This window comes from Nicotiana attenuata, unplaced genomic scaffold (assembly GCF_001879085.1).
Source record: "Nicotiana attenuata strain UT unplaced genomic scaffold, NIATTr2, whole genome shotgun sequence".
NCBI classification, from domain to species: Eukaryota; Viridiplantae; Streptophyta; class Magnoliopsida; order Solanales; family Solanaceae; genus Nicotiana; species Nicotiana attenuata.
The window spans coordinates 151287-165703 of record NW_017671292.1 but is presented as its reverse complement, the minus strand read 5'-3'; the positions used below and the strand labels follow the sequence as shown (position 1 = coordinate 165703).

Below are 14417 nucleotides of genomic sequence, written 5' to 3'. Positions count from 1 at the left end.
AGTCATTAAAATAATTAAAATCGTTCCAACGAGCCAGTTTATTGTTTTGATATATTTCCCAAAGTGAATATTGTCTTGTTTGTCGATGCTCGGTCATACTAAATCTCTTATACCCATGTACTTTGTTGGAGAAGGGCCAAAGTTGGTTATGTATTGTTTGCAATTACTAAATTTTGCCATATTTTACACTTTTGTTCAAATTATACCGTACAATTAGGGGAGAAATTCAAAAATAGTCAGATTTACAAGTGGTCGTTCAAAAACAGCCCAATTTTAAAAGTAATCGAAATTTAGCCACTTTTCATGCAAAGATAAATCTGAGCGAAAACACTGTTCAAAACCCGAAAAATACGCCAATATATTATGCTGGAGTTCCAGCATAAGTATACTTGAACTCCAGCATATTATACTGGAGTTCTAGGATAAGTATGCTGGAACTCCAGCATAATATGATGTAGTTCTAGCATAAGTACACTAGAAGTCCAACATAATATACTGGAGTTCCAGCAAAGTATACCGGTCAAGTATAATATGTTGGAAGTTCATACACAAGTGCTCGAATCTCCAGTATATTATGCTGGAACTTTCTGTGTGTTGGAGTTCCAGCATAATATGCGGGAAGTTCATACACAGGTGCACCGAACTCCAGTATATTATGCTGGACCGGTCTCTGTTCCAGCAAAATAGTGGCTATTTTTCATTGACTTGGTAAACGCTGGCTATTTTTGAATGACCAGTCCAAAAACTGGCTAGACCGTGCTATTTTTACTACAATTAGTGATCTTGTATTTGTCCTTATCATCAAGAGAAACTATAATGTAAAATAGGTGGATTTCACGTGTCTAAAATTTTGGGAAAAACATTTAAATTTATCCCTCAACTTACCTTATATTGGAGATTTGTTAAAGGTTAAAGGTAAAAATGGAGCTGTTTTTTTCCTGGTAAAGATGATAATGCAGAGCAAAAATTTAATGAATGGTACAATTGGTCAAACTTAAATATACGTACTGGTGTAATTTGAGTATGTTCACATTTTCTGGTCAACTTTTCAAACAAATAGTGAATTTTGGCTAATTTTAACCCATTTTAAGAACATTTTTTATTTTATTAAAAAAAACTGATACACACACCTTGATAAATGAAGCGTTATACTAGCCCGAGGTCATTGTCAATTATTTTAATATAGGCAACGGCATCTTTATGATAGCTACGTAAAATCAGTATAGCACATAGTACAAACATTTTGAATACATATATATCGGTCCAACTCCAATTTTCTTTTTTTCTCCTGGGCTTCTCTTTTTTTTCTCAATTAGAAGAGCGGAGCATCCAAATCACACACTAAAAGTGTCTCTGCATGCACGGAAGCAAGCAGTGAGTGGAGTGGGTACTGTAAAACCCTCTCATTTTGTCCGCTCTTCCTCTTCTTCCTACTACTACACCCAGACTTGAATGTGATTCACGAATTTCCCAAAACTCCGGTAAAACTTAAATAAGTGAAAACAAGAAAGACCAATTAGTACAATTTCGGTATGCATTCTTTTCTTTTCCTACAATTTTTGCTGAAAATTACAATGGCTTTCATCTGTAGTGCTTCTTTTGCATTACCCACTTGTTGAAAAGGGTATTTTTGCTTATTTGCATTTTAGAAATTGCTTTATTATGTGTTTTTTTGGCCGCGTATTAAATTGGGGTTTATTGACATATGCCTTGTTGAAAGGTTAACCTTGTTCTGTCTTGTTAGGTTCGCGCTGTTTGGTAGCTAGAACTAGGGTTTTGGGTTTTTCCTAGGGTTTGATTCTTGGTTGTGTTTTGCTTTTTCTTTTTTTTGCATGTGGATTTTGCTTAGAATTATTTGTGCTGTTGCTTGGGTATAAGCAGTAGAGAATTCTTTTGACATTCTTATCTTCACTTTTAGGTTTTGATGCATGTTAATCAATTTATGAAATTATGTCACGTCTAAAAGCTCAACAAAAAAGTCAATTTATGAATCTGTTTTAGAGTTGTCTTACATTGACTAATTTTCTTTAGCTGGAAGTTGAAAATTTACCCAAAATGGTGGTCAGAGTAGATCCTCCTATGTAGCTTTAGCTGCAGTTCTGGGGACCTAATGATTTTTAAACTTTTCTTTTCAGCTGCAGTGTATAAAACATGGAGGAAAATTCGTCATCTAAAGTAGCGGATGGAACTATTAGAGGTATCACATTCGGTTTGGCGACACCACAGGAAATAGTAAGTACACGTTTGTGCAGTTTTAATGTTATGTTTGTTACAAGGTTCTCAAGAAAAAAGTACCGGCCTTAGTCCATACATGTTTTAAAAAAAAAAAAATCAAACTGGTGCATTTAAGGCTTTCTGAAGTAATGTTGATGAATGGTTCCTGTAATATTCTTACTTATTTAAAGAAAAAATAGTATTTTGTTATTTTCTCAACTTTTCAAGTAATTCTACTGAATGATCTTAGTTCAACTATGAAACCAGTTACCCTTACAATTAAGTTTCTGAGTTGGCTAGTGTTTTGTTATGCTGTGTCGGTTATGAATTCCTAATTTTTCTTGTTTCCGGCAGTGTAAATCCTCTATTAGTGATTGCCCCATTACCCATCCCAGCTTACTTCTCAACCCTTTTCTTGGTCTGCCTCTCGAAGCTGGCAGATGTGAATCCTGTGGTACTGCAGAGCCTGGACAATGTGAAGGTACTATAACATTTTCATCTATTTCACTTCTATTATTTCTTCAAAACATAGAGGTAACGCTAAGGTGCAAGTGGAGTGTAATATGGTATGCGTTTGTCGATAAATCAGTGAAGTCGAGAAGTTGACAGGGGCCAAATGCTGGCTTAATGCGTAATTGGAATTATATGCAATTGCTGATCCCTTCTTATGAAGGGTCAAGTAACCCCAATTTTCTGTTTCAGGTCATTTTGGATACATTGAGTTGCCCATTCCTATTTATCACCCTGACCATGTCAGTGAGTTGAAAAAGATGCTAAGCCTGCTTTGCTTGAAGTGTTTAAAGATGAAAAACAGAAAGGTATTGGATCTTATTAAGTTCTCCGATCTATGATAAAAAAATAAATTATTTTTGTTCAAAGATCATACATGAGGAAGTTTAAGATCAGTAGCGTTGAAACTGTTTTTCTTTATAATTATTTTTGTTGCCGTTAGTCCATATAAGCAAACATCACAATGTTACTGGTGAATGTCAACCCTACATTTGGACTTGTTATTTTAACAAACATAATGTGGCCATTTGCTAATCTTCCTGGGCCCTTTTTAGATCAATTTTCTTTAATGCTGCCAAATGATGATTTTGTGGAGGTTACTGGCTGTCAGATAACTCTGGTAGTTCTCAAAATGAAAAAATAATAATCTGATACTAACTCGACAAAGAGTATTATTCAAGCTGAAGCTTATAAATAGCTAAACTATTTTTGGTAGGTTAAGTGGTTGATATCTTCGATTCCCATCGAGTCGAATTGCTAATTCTGTAATTTGTTGCTAATGTAGTCCAATTTTATAGACCTAAATTGTTCCTTTTCCCCATCTAAGGCTACAGAAGTTGAATTGACGATTTTCATGGGCTTGTATTTAGAAGGTGCTTAGTGCATGAGTTTTGGCTTGTTTTCTGCAGAGATGTAAAATAATTTAAATTTGATGTGAAAGTGCTCTCTGTGCGATCTTCTAACCTTTATTGGGATAATACTCAGGTTCAGGTCAAGCATGTCGGTGTTCTTGAACGAATGTTGCCCTCATGTTGTGAGGTGAGTATCTAGCTGCCGTGCAATTATGTTTAGTTGCTAATAAAAAAGATATTGTTGTTGAGTAGCGGCATTTATGTGCCTCTAAACTGTTCAGAGTTTCTTATGTGTTGTAAACTCAGTTATTCATATTCTTATAGCAAGGTCAGGTTTTGGTCCTTTCCTTGTCTGTGTTTTGATTTGCATGGTTTCCTTTTTTTTTTTAAATAAATAATATATAATTCCTTTCCTTTTTTGATCGGTTATAAATTGGAAATTCTAAGAACCAACCAACATCAGCATTGTTATCGATCGACCTGATAGTAATTATTATATGGACTACATAGGTTCTCAATAAGACCCTCTATCACTTGGAGTGTATCACGATTTTGTGCCCTCTAACTGGGTTTGTAGTGTCATTTATTTGTCATGCTTCATAGAAATAGTGTGCTTCAACCAACCTTTTTTTGCTTGTTCCTCTGCCTCTTAGTAATACAAGTTTTCTTAGGCACCTGCATGGAACAATGATTTGTCTTTGTAAGGGTGACTAACCCGTGTTGACAGTGATGGCTTTTTTAGTTTTTTATTGAGGGAGCTCTTTGAGCTTTCTGTGGAAGAGTCGTTGTCCTTGAAATTTATTTGTTGTATGCCATAAAAAGTAAATGAATCATAGAAAAGTATGTGCAGAGTTGAGATTGCTGTATATGAGATTGTTATATCTGAGTACGATCTAGTTCTTTTGACTTCTTTCAACGAGGTAATGAGGTTATCTTGTCGGGGGCATAGAGTGGTGGTCCTTTTCCTGTCTTTTAACAAAAATGAAAGTTTGATAAAAAAAAAAGTGAATAAAAATGAAAAAAAAATGAATCAAGTTTTGAAGAAGAGGCTTTTCTTCCTTAGCCCCACCCTTACCCACAGAAGGGGCATAACAGGCAGGAAAAACAAAATAAAAACCAGTGGGGAGGAGGATTGGGCGAAGGGCAGAAAGAAGGTGAGGTGTCTAACACTGTTAACATTTTATTGATGCAATATTTAACTTTCAATTGGCATCATTTCATTATTTCTTGTAGAGTTTTGGTTAGATTAAGTAGATCAATACCCTAAAATTGGAATGTCATATTTAAGCCACATAGTTCAACACGTATAGGAGCAGACATGTACTTATTGTTTTGTGTGGCGAGGAAATCACCATGTTTAGTTCATGAAATTTTGATGAAAATCAAAAGGGATATCCCTTCTTCTGGAGATTCGTGAATATAATAAACTGATTGAACTGACAATTTCTTCCACGTTCACCTGTCTGCTAAACTCTTCATCGAGTAATGTGCTAATGTCAATTCTATCAATAGTTATTCATAGCAAAAGGAGATAGTCGGTATCTGTTTGTATTTTTTGATTTTGCTTACCAGGAGGTTCTTCGAGGAAAAGCTTCAAGTGTTTATCCAAACAGTGTTGTCTTACCGACAACCTTTTAAGAAGAGATTCTCTGTAGGTACTAAAAGAGAAGGAGCTCATGCCTTGTTGCCTAGCCATAGCCCTAAACTGAAAGACACTGAGCACTTTATTTGACTATGAATATTTATAAGCTGGAGTCTGTTTAAATTTGTAGTAATTTTTCTTATTGAATTCATACAAAAAGTTGCTTTACTTCTTGAATAAAGTGACTTATGGATTTAATATATTTGATATGATGTAGGATGTCGTACAAATCTCAATAAATGAGGGTAAAACCTCAGATGGTGCTTCCTATTTGGAACTGAAAGTTCCAAAAAATGCTGCAAATCTTCCGGACTGGAACTTCTTGGAGAAATATGGCTACCGCTACGGTGATGGTTATTCTCGACCTTTGCTTCCTTCTGAGGTTAGCTTCTCAGTCGCTGCAGAATCACCACACAATTTAACAATTAGGGACTGAAGAAGATCAGCTTATAAAGAGTTAACTTCTGTAATAAGCTGAATTGAATTGTTAACTTCTGTAATAAGCTGAATTGAATTGGATTGGATTAATGTCTTTATTTGCTTCTTGAGATGCTCGTAAAAGTTAGTATACATTTGGTGCCGCTTGGTCTATCTCTAGTGGTTAATGTATTTGATATTTGTTGCTTTTTCTATGTTGCCCTTCTGATATGGGATATCATAGCTTCATGGTTCCATCACTTAGTCTTTCATGCAAATCCATTGCCTGTGAAGTCAAATCTTTGTCATTCACTGGCAAACTAAAATGAACGGCAGCTGGGAGAATTGTGACTGCATTACAATCATGTGCTGATCCCCTTGTCCTTTTGGTCATGCCTCACGACTCTGCCACTGGGACACAGTCAGAGGAGTATACTGCTGTCTTTACGATTCTATGATTTCTGACCTCCCGGAATAAATATTTTTAACCAGTGCACTCCTATATACAGCCTAAAGACATTGTTTAGGGTAGCCGATTAAGAGATGGAAAGATACACGGAAAGTGATAACAATAGTGCTTCTTGAAAAATAAAATGCTGTGGTAGTGCGATTAACCTATAGGGAGAGTGGAAATAACTAGGATGAGTTCTTTTTCACTGGAACTCAGTATTTTCTGCTAGTGACAATGTTTAAGTTGGGCTATTATGAAATACATGCTAATCTGGTACTATATGTTTTTACTTTTTAAACCTTCGATGACATTGGAGATTTAATTTGTTGGATCGTTCTCCTTGATATATATCTTGGTGGTTGTACCTATCATAAAATAAATGTCTGGGAGTTTGCGTTCTGGTTCATCAATTAATTCCATTGAATTGATATTATTTTACATTGCAAAATCAGTATTTTGCTCTGGCTAATAGATATCTCAGTTTAATTTGCTTTCTCTTGTTTTTGTTATCACACACGATTTTAGGTTCTTACAATTCTGAAAAGAATTCATGAAGATACTAGGAAAAAGCTGTCAGCAAAAGGCTATTTCCCACAGGAGGGATACATCCTGCAATACTTACCAGTACCTCCTAACTGTTTGTCTGTGCCTGATATATCTGATGGGAATAATATCATGTCTTCGGTAAGACACATAAATAGAATCTTATATATTGTTGGTATTCTCTTGTCTACGTAAAGTTGCAAGTTATCATTATTTTATGTTGCTTTTTCAGGATCATTCTATAACAATGCTCAGGAAGGTACTGAGGCAGATTGACATAATTAAAAGTTCAAGATCTGGTATACCTAATTTTGAGGCTCATGAAGTTGAAGCCAATGATTTACAAGCATCAGTTGTCCAGTATCTCCAGTTTAGGGGGACAGGCAAGGTACTAAGACTGCTTTTATTATTGGATTTGAACAACGATTTTAATTTCCCCATCTGTTTAACTGTTAGAGTGCTTTGTGATTTTATCGGTGAGGCTTCCAATATTATGACACTTCTTATTTGGAAGAAGTTTGTTGCATTTGCAATTTCTAACAAATAGTTACTGCACCACTTTGTGCTTTGAGTGTTCGACAGTTTGCTGTTTCTTTTTAAATTCCTGAGTATATATATTAAGTGTCTGCATCTATGAGACTTAACTAATATGCATTTCTAAACAAACAGAAAAGTCAATGATGCCAAATTTCAGGCAGTGATGAGTTTCTTCAAATTGCTTTGTTTCATATCTGAAGAAGAAATTCAAATTGAAATCCGAATTTTTTGGATTTTTGGTTTGTATTTTCGGATTACGGATTGGATTTTGAATTTAATTTTTAAATTTTTTTGGTTTCGGATTGGATATTGGATTTGGTACTTCGGATTTTTGGATATCCAAAAATTCAATTTTTTTATATTTTATATTTAGTCCATTATGATGTCAATCGCAATAAGTTCAATACCCTACCCATTAGATAGTATCTCATATATTCAATATTAATTACTAAGTTACAGGCAAAAAACTTTCTACTTGGACATGGTTTTACTGTTGCTACTTCTTATCGGCCGTATTAATATCTCTGTTGCATTTCCTTGTTAATAATTTTATTACTTAAATACTTTATTTGGAAAATTGCAGTGAGAATGAGGAACTTTTCATGAGTAGTTCATTTGGATATTTAATTTTGTAAAAAGAAGAAACATCTCAACTTATAAGCTCAAAACCGAAAATCCAAAATATCCAAACCAATCAATCCGAAACCGAACTTAAAAAATCCGATCCATTCCGAGCATATTTGGATTCGCTTTGAATTGTCATTTCTTCAATCCGAAAACCGAAAATCCAAACCTAAATTTTCATATTCAATCCGTACTGCCCGAACGCCCACCCCTAGAAGAAATCATAAACCATTTTCTGTTTCTATGTTTTCTTTTATACTTTATTGAGAGTTTGTTCACTGTAGCTAGTGGAGTATTTTTGTTACCAAACAATTTAAGAAATATCAGGTCCACTCAAAGAAGTTCCTCAGTATACTTTACTGAACATAAATTGTCGGCTCCATGTAACGTGGAAGGAAATGGTGAGGAAAAATGAAGATAGTTCTGTCTTAAACTGGACAGTGCACTCCAACAGTGTTGCAGGGGTTGATATGAGTTGCCTTGACCTTGTAGGAGAGGGAGGTTTGGGGGGGGGGGGGGGCAGTAATAGATTCTTTGATAAAAGGCCTTGACCTTGTTTTGCAGTTGGAGAACAGGAATGCAGCCTTTATCTGATTTCAAATGGGACTGAAAATTTGGTGAATTTTCTGAATAGTACCTAATTTAGGATGAAAAATCTATTTTCTCAGTGAATCATGGAATGTAGAAAAACAGAGAATTTCTGGGTTTGAACAGAACCCAGAAACTTTAGTTCTTTGATATTTAATTCAAGAATATAATTGATGTTCATTCTCAATATTAGGCATCTCGTGACGTTGATAAACGTTTTGGAACAAACAAGGAAGCAGCTGATACCACCACTAAAGCCTGGTTGGAGAAGATGAAGACCTTGTTTATCAGGAAGGGGTCTGGTTTCTCGTCTCGAAGTGTCATAACTGGTGACCCATATAAAGGGGTGGGTGAGATTGGTTTGCCATGTGAAATTGCTCAGAAAATTACTTTTGAGGAGAGAGTAAGTCAGCACAATATGGCATATTTACAGAAATTGGTGGATGAAAAGCTTTGTTTAACCTATAAAGACGGGTCAAGTACTTACTCTTTGAGAGAAGGGTCAAAGGGGCACACATTTCTACGACCTGGACAAATAGTGCACAGGAGGATAATGGACGGTGATACCGTTTTCGTTAATAGGCCACCCACAACACACAAGCACTCCCTCCAAGCCTTATCAGTGTATGTCCATGATGATCACACTGTAAAGATCAACCCCCTCATATGTGGTCCCCTTAGTGCTGATTTTGATGGGGACTGCATTCATTTGTTTTACCCTCAGTCCCTTGCTGCCAAAGCAGAGGTTGTGGAGCTCTTCTCTGTAGGGAAACAGTTACTGAGTTCACACACTGGTAACTTCAATTTGCAGCTTGCCACTGACTCATTGCTGTCATTGAAGTTAATGTTCTCAAAGTATTTCTTCGATAGAGAAGCTGCCCAACAGTTAGCAATGTTTCTTCAGATGGCCTTACCTGATCCTGCACTAGTAGATGTTCGTAAATCAGGTACCATGTGGACTGCCTTACAGATCTTGGGGACTGCCTTACCTGATGGCCTTGATAGTTGTGGGGAGACACATACAATTGGGAAAAGTCAGTTCTTGGGGATTGAGTACAACAAGGACTTGCTTTCATCCATTCTGAATGATGTTATCACATCTATCTATTTTATGAAGGGGCCAAATGATGTGCTGAAGTTTTTCAATTCTTTACAACCTCTATTAATGGAGAATCTGTGCACAGAAGGTTTTAGTGTTAGTCTCCGAGATTTTTACACGTCAAAGACTGTTAGGAATGGTATCCAGGAAAGAGTTCAGTGCATGTCCAAGTTGTTGCATCACTTGCGGTCATCCTATAATGAGTCTGTGGAAGTACAATTAGAACATCACTTGCGTAATGAGAAACTTCCAGTTATTGACTTTGTGCACAAGTCATCTGGCATCGGTGTTCTAATTGATTCCAAGAGTGAATCTGCGCTTAATAAGGTGGTTCAACAAATTGGGTTTTTAGGCATGCAAATATCCGACAGAGGAAAATTTTACTCAAAAACATTGGTAAATGACATGGCTCGACTGTTTCAGAAGAAGTATCCTTCTGCTGGTAGTAACCCTTCGGAGGAATTTGGGTTGGTTGGAAGCTGTCTGTTCTACGGGTTAGACCCTTATCAGGAGATGATTCATTCGATCTCTAGTAGAGAAGTGATTGTTCGCTCAACAAGGGGATTGACCGAACCTGGGACTTTGTTCAAAAACTTGATGGCCATCCTCCGTGATGTGCTAATTTGCTATGATGGGACTGTTCGGAATGTCTCCAGCAATTCCATTATTCAATTTGAGTATGGGGCTAGTGGTGGGTCAAATTTCCCAAGTGAATTTGGTGCTGGTGATCCTGTTGGAGTGTTGGCTGCAACTGCTATGTCCAATCCTGCATACAAAGCAGTTCTTGATTCCTCTCCGAGCAGCAATTCCTCCTGGGAGATGATGAAGGTAGTGCTTCGAATACAAGTCCTTTTCTGACACTTACTTCTGACCAGCTACTTTATATGCACTCAACTAACTGTGTCCCCCAACCCCTTTTTCTTATTTCAGGAGATACTGCTTTGTGGAGTGAGCTTCAAGAATGATGTTTCTGACCGTCGGGTAATCCTTTATCTGAATGATTGTGGGTGCCGTAGAGGGTGCTGCAGAGAAAAAGCAGCGTACCTCGTCAAGAATCATTTGAGCAAAGTATGTCTTAAGGATGCTGCTGATGAGTTCTTGATAGAGTAAGCACCCTAATCTTTCATTTTTTATGCTACCACTTTCTTGTCTCCTAATAGTGCGTGTGTGTACCTACTATCTGCCCAAAACAAAAGTTCACTGTTGAAACCTGACACATGAGGCTTGTGGAACAGGTGCGTCATTGGACTTGAGACCTGAATCTCAATGGAAAAATAATAAAAATTAGTAGGCTGGCTTTAAAATCTAGTGCGTTTAGGGGGTTATTAGGCCATTTTGCCAATAATAATTTATAGAAGTTGAGATAAGAACCATGGAAGTTAGTTTGATGGGGGTAGGGGAAGACAATGATTACCTTAATATACTCCAACAAGATTGTAGCCAACTTAGTTACTGCATCAAAAAACATTTTTCCTGATCTAATGGAATTGCATTACACTGATTTCACAGTTAAATATTTATTTCATTAGACTGCCTTGGCGAGGTTCTGCAAATTTTCAGTTGAACTTTTGCTGCTATTTTCTGATGCCTGCAGTTGTCTTTTCTTGTTTATAAATTTTTGAACTCCATTTTCTTTTGCTGCCCAAGTGGTATTTCTGGTACTACATGAAAGTGAAGAGTTTCTTTCTTATTTTTAAGTTTGGGATAAAGTAACAAATGCTGTTGATTAAACTGGAAAATTCGGCATATCCAGAAAGTAGAAAATCGTCATAGAAAACATGATTATCTGCAAATAGCACCCATGATTTTTCTTTACTGAAATGTCGAAGGTTCTCAAAAAGTGTGAAAGAACGAAAAGGTTCCTCTAATATGTACAGAAGACATTTTTCACTCCCTTGAAATCGAAGAGAGCTAATGCAACCGCTGCAAGGTGGCGACAATCTTCAGAATAGGAATGATTTCAAGTACTTTTTCTTCTCATGATAAAGATCTGACAGTTTTCCCAAATTATTAGACATGGACAGCTTTTCTGTTCATAAACTATCAAGCACGTTAGTTCCATTATCATCATTTTGAGTTAGTTATTTGTTTTACCTCAATTTAATAGCAGCACTTCTTGCACATATAGCTCATTGCTTTCATTATAAAGATACTCAAACTTTTACATCTCAAGTGTCATGCTAGAACCTGTTGATTGTTGATAAAATTTGGATTCGAAGTTTGCACTATTGTATCTCAGTTTAACTTATACATATCCAATATGCTATAAGATATAGTAACGACCTCTGTGAAGAGGTAAAAAGAAAATAATCTAATTATTTTAGTCGGTGATTTTACTGCTTCTTTCTTGTAGATATGGAGGGCAACCAGCAGGATATGAGAATTCTGAAACAGGGACTGGCCTCGTTGGTCATATTACTCTCAACCAGGTTCTACCTATTTTTCGAACTTTCAAGCTTTGGAGTATTTTTTTCGTGAACTATTTCGTCATTGATGCTTCTGTTTGGGTTAACAGGGACAGCTGGAAAATCTGGGAATCAGTGTTCTTGAGGTTCTTGAAAGATGCCAAGAAAATATCAGTTCATTCCAGAGGAGAAAAAAGATTGGCAATCTTTTCAAGAGAATAGTTTTGTCAGTGAGGTCAAACACTATTTTTTTTAATTATTTCTTCAATATGACTTACTGATCTTGCTGTTTTATCAATCTGTATGTTGTTAAATTTGTTAAGTTTTTAGCATCACAGACCAGATTCTATTTCTGTATGCACTATATGATTATGTAGACGCTTTAACTTTAGTGACAGTATGTGATGTAAAGACTATCATATGTGTATGCATCTCTAGAGCGGGAAATCTTAGCAGCTCTTTATTCATTTTAGTACTACAGGTCCTATCATCTGTGGAACTGTAAACATGGGATGCACCTTGTTTTCAACTCATCCTATTTACCTGAATATGTTCAACTTCACTTATTGTCTGACTGAGAGACTTGATAGTCAAGCATGAGGAATTGTCCGCATGTTGCACCAACTGTGTATGCTTAAAGGCTACAAGGTCAATATTAAAGTGATGAAGGACTCTGATCGGTTTAATAATTTTAAAATAGTGTAGAATAGTGTTCTACACCTATGTCAAGCAATTAACTGTGCCTCAATCCGAAACTACTAGGCTTCAGCTATATGAACCTTTATATGCGTTCTTCTCTCCTTGGGTCCATTTCATCCCAAATCTATTTCTATATGTCAGGCAGATGTGGCTTTTTATTCGTGGACTTGGAATGCAATTCATCTCTTTACATATCCTAGAAGACTATTCATTGTTTATGTGGCAATTTCTATAATAAAATAAGCTCAGGCCCAAATAATGTTAGGATTGGCTAAATGAATCCTCTGGAACGATTTTGCTCTATTAGGTCATTGTAGTCCAAGTCATTTTAATATTACTTTGCTTATAGTTTTTTCGACAAATTAGGGATTCTCTAAAACTAAAGGTTTTTTTTCAACACTTACTCCTACACTTGCCACTAAAAAAGCGACTGTTTCATTGAAAGAACCATTTGTAGATAAATTGGCATCAATAACTAGTATCCCTTGCATGAGCTATTGTTAGTATGTATCCATCTTTATGGACCTCATCCTAAGGATGCCTTCTTGCCTTTCTTGTTTCATTAATTTTGTCACAGAAATCAGCATGCGATTCCTGATCTGTTTCATACTCTTCTATCTACCTTGCATCTTTATCAATTCAAAAGACTAATCAACTGCTGTATTGTTATCTTATTACCCATATTTAATTATTACTCTGTGTGCAAAATAAATCCTATGCGCTTACAAAACATTTGCATTGTTATGATTTTTATGTTATGCAGTGAATTTTGTTCGTTTTGCTACAATTCTGGAAGCAAGTGTTTGAAAACACCATGCTTGAGGTTCTCTTGGCCAGATGCGAGTGACGATCACTTAGAGAGGGTTTCTCACATTCTTGCTGATATGATATGCCCAATTCTGTTGGATACAGTTATCAAAGGTAGTTTTGGATTAACTGAACATGTTTCACGGTATTTGAGTGTGCACGTGGTCATTTTGAGTATAAATCCAATCCAGTTTTTACATCTAGTGTACTGTTAAATTTTCTCTTTAAATTGAGTTTTGTCATGGAAAGAGAAAAAAGAGAAGGTTGATAGTATAGGTTGGACCAAGGTTCCAAACCTGTTTGTGTTGAACTGGTTTATTAGTTAAAACGGAGAACTGGATAGTTACGCTGGCCTATTAGTATAAATGTAAAGAATGATGGTTGTTTTGTCATGAATAAGGTAAAAGTTTTCAGGGTTTCTCTATTCTTATTGATGTCATCTTAAGGTGTTACAGTATATCACATTTAAGTACTATGCACATATATGCATTTTCTGTTATGGCTTCCTAGGATAACTGCAGTTGCGAAGAATTTCAAGAAAATTATACCGCGGTTTTTCTTGGAAATGAATGCTTGATTCTAACAAAGTACACTCATAATGGACAGGTGATCCAAGGGTTTCAAGTGCAAATATAGTTTGGATTTCTCCTGACACAATGACTTGGATTAGGAACCCGTCCAAGAGTCAAAGTGGTGAATTAGCTCTGGATATTGTTCTCGAAAAAGAAGCTGTTAAGCAAAGAGGAGATGCTTGGAGGATTCTCATGGACTCCTGTCTTCCTTTCATCCATTTGATAGACACTAGGCGCTCCATCCCATATGCAATAAAGCAAGTCCAAGAACTGATTGGAATTTCTTGTGCCTTTGAGCAAGCTGTTAAGGTACACCATTAAATGCGTTGACTTTCTTTCTATTGTGCGGGTAATGCTCTGTGGGCAGCCACACACGTACCCTGAGGCATTCTCATGAACAAACATCGCGGCCTTCTCGACATCACGTCTCTGAAAATAGACCTATTTACAAAGCCACT

General features: G+C 36.3%; 1 protein-coding gene across 2 annotated transcripts in view; it reads left to right on the top strand.

Annotated features, from left to right (window-relative positions):
• Positions 1 to 1256: 1256 nt before the first annotated feature.
• The window catches only part of LOC109207334 (DNA-directed RNA polymerase V subunit 1), a 21449-nt gene continuing 8288 nt past the window's right edge, over positions 1257 to 14417 (top strand). For both annotated transcript variants that reach the window (XM_019370234.1, XM_019370233.1), the window contains exons 1-14: positions 1257 to 1530; positions 2136 to 2232; positions 2569 to 2695; positions 2917 to 3032; positions 3709 to 3762; positions 5435 to 5599; positions 6611 to 6769; positions 6861 to 7016; positions 8571 to 10304; positions 10407 to 10582; positions 11830 to 11905; positions 11992 to 12116; positions 13344 to 13501; positions 13994 to 14268. In XM_019370234.1, coding sequence (XP_019225779.1) covers positions 2152 to 2232; positions 2569 to 2695; positions 2917 to 3032; positions 3709 to 3762; positions 5435 to 5599; positions 6611 to 6769; positions 6861 to 7016; positions 8571 to 10304; positions 10407 to 10582; positions 11830 to 11905; positions 11992 to 12116; positions 13344 to 13501; positions 13994 to 14268 — 3402 coding nt within the window. In that variant the 5' untranslated portion in view covers positions 1257 to 1530; positions 2136 to 2151. The remainder of the gene's footprint in view (positions 1531 to 2135; positions 2233 to 2568; positions 2696 to 2916; positions 3033 to 3708; positions 3763 to 5434; positions 5600 to 6610; positions 6770 to 6860; positions 7017 to 8570; positions 10305 to 10406; positions 10583 to 11829; positions 11906 to 11991; positions 12117 to 13343; positions 13502 to 13993; positions 14269 to 14417) is intronic.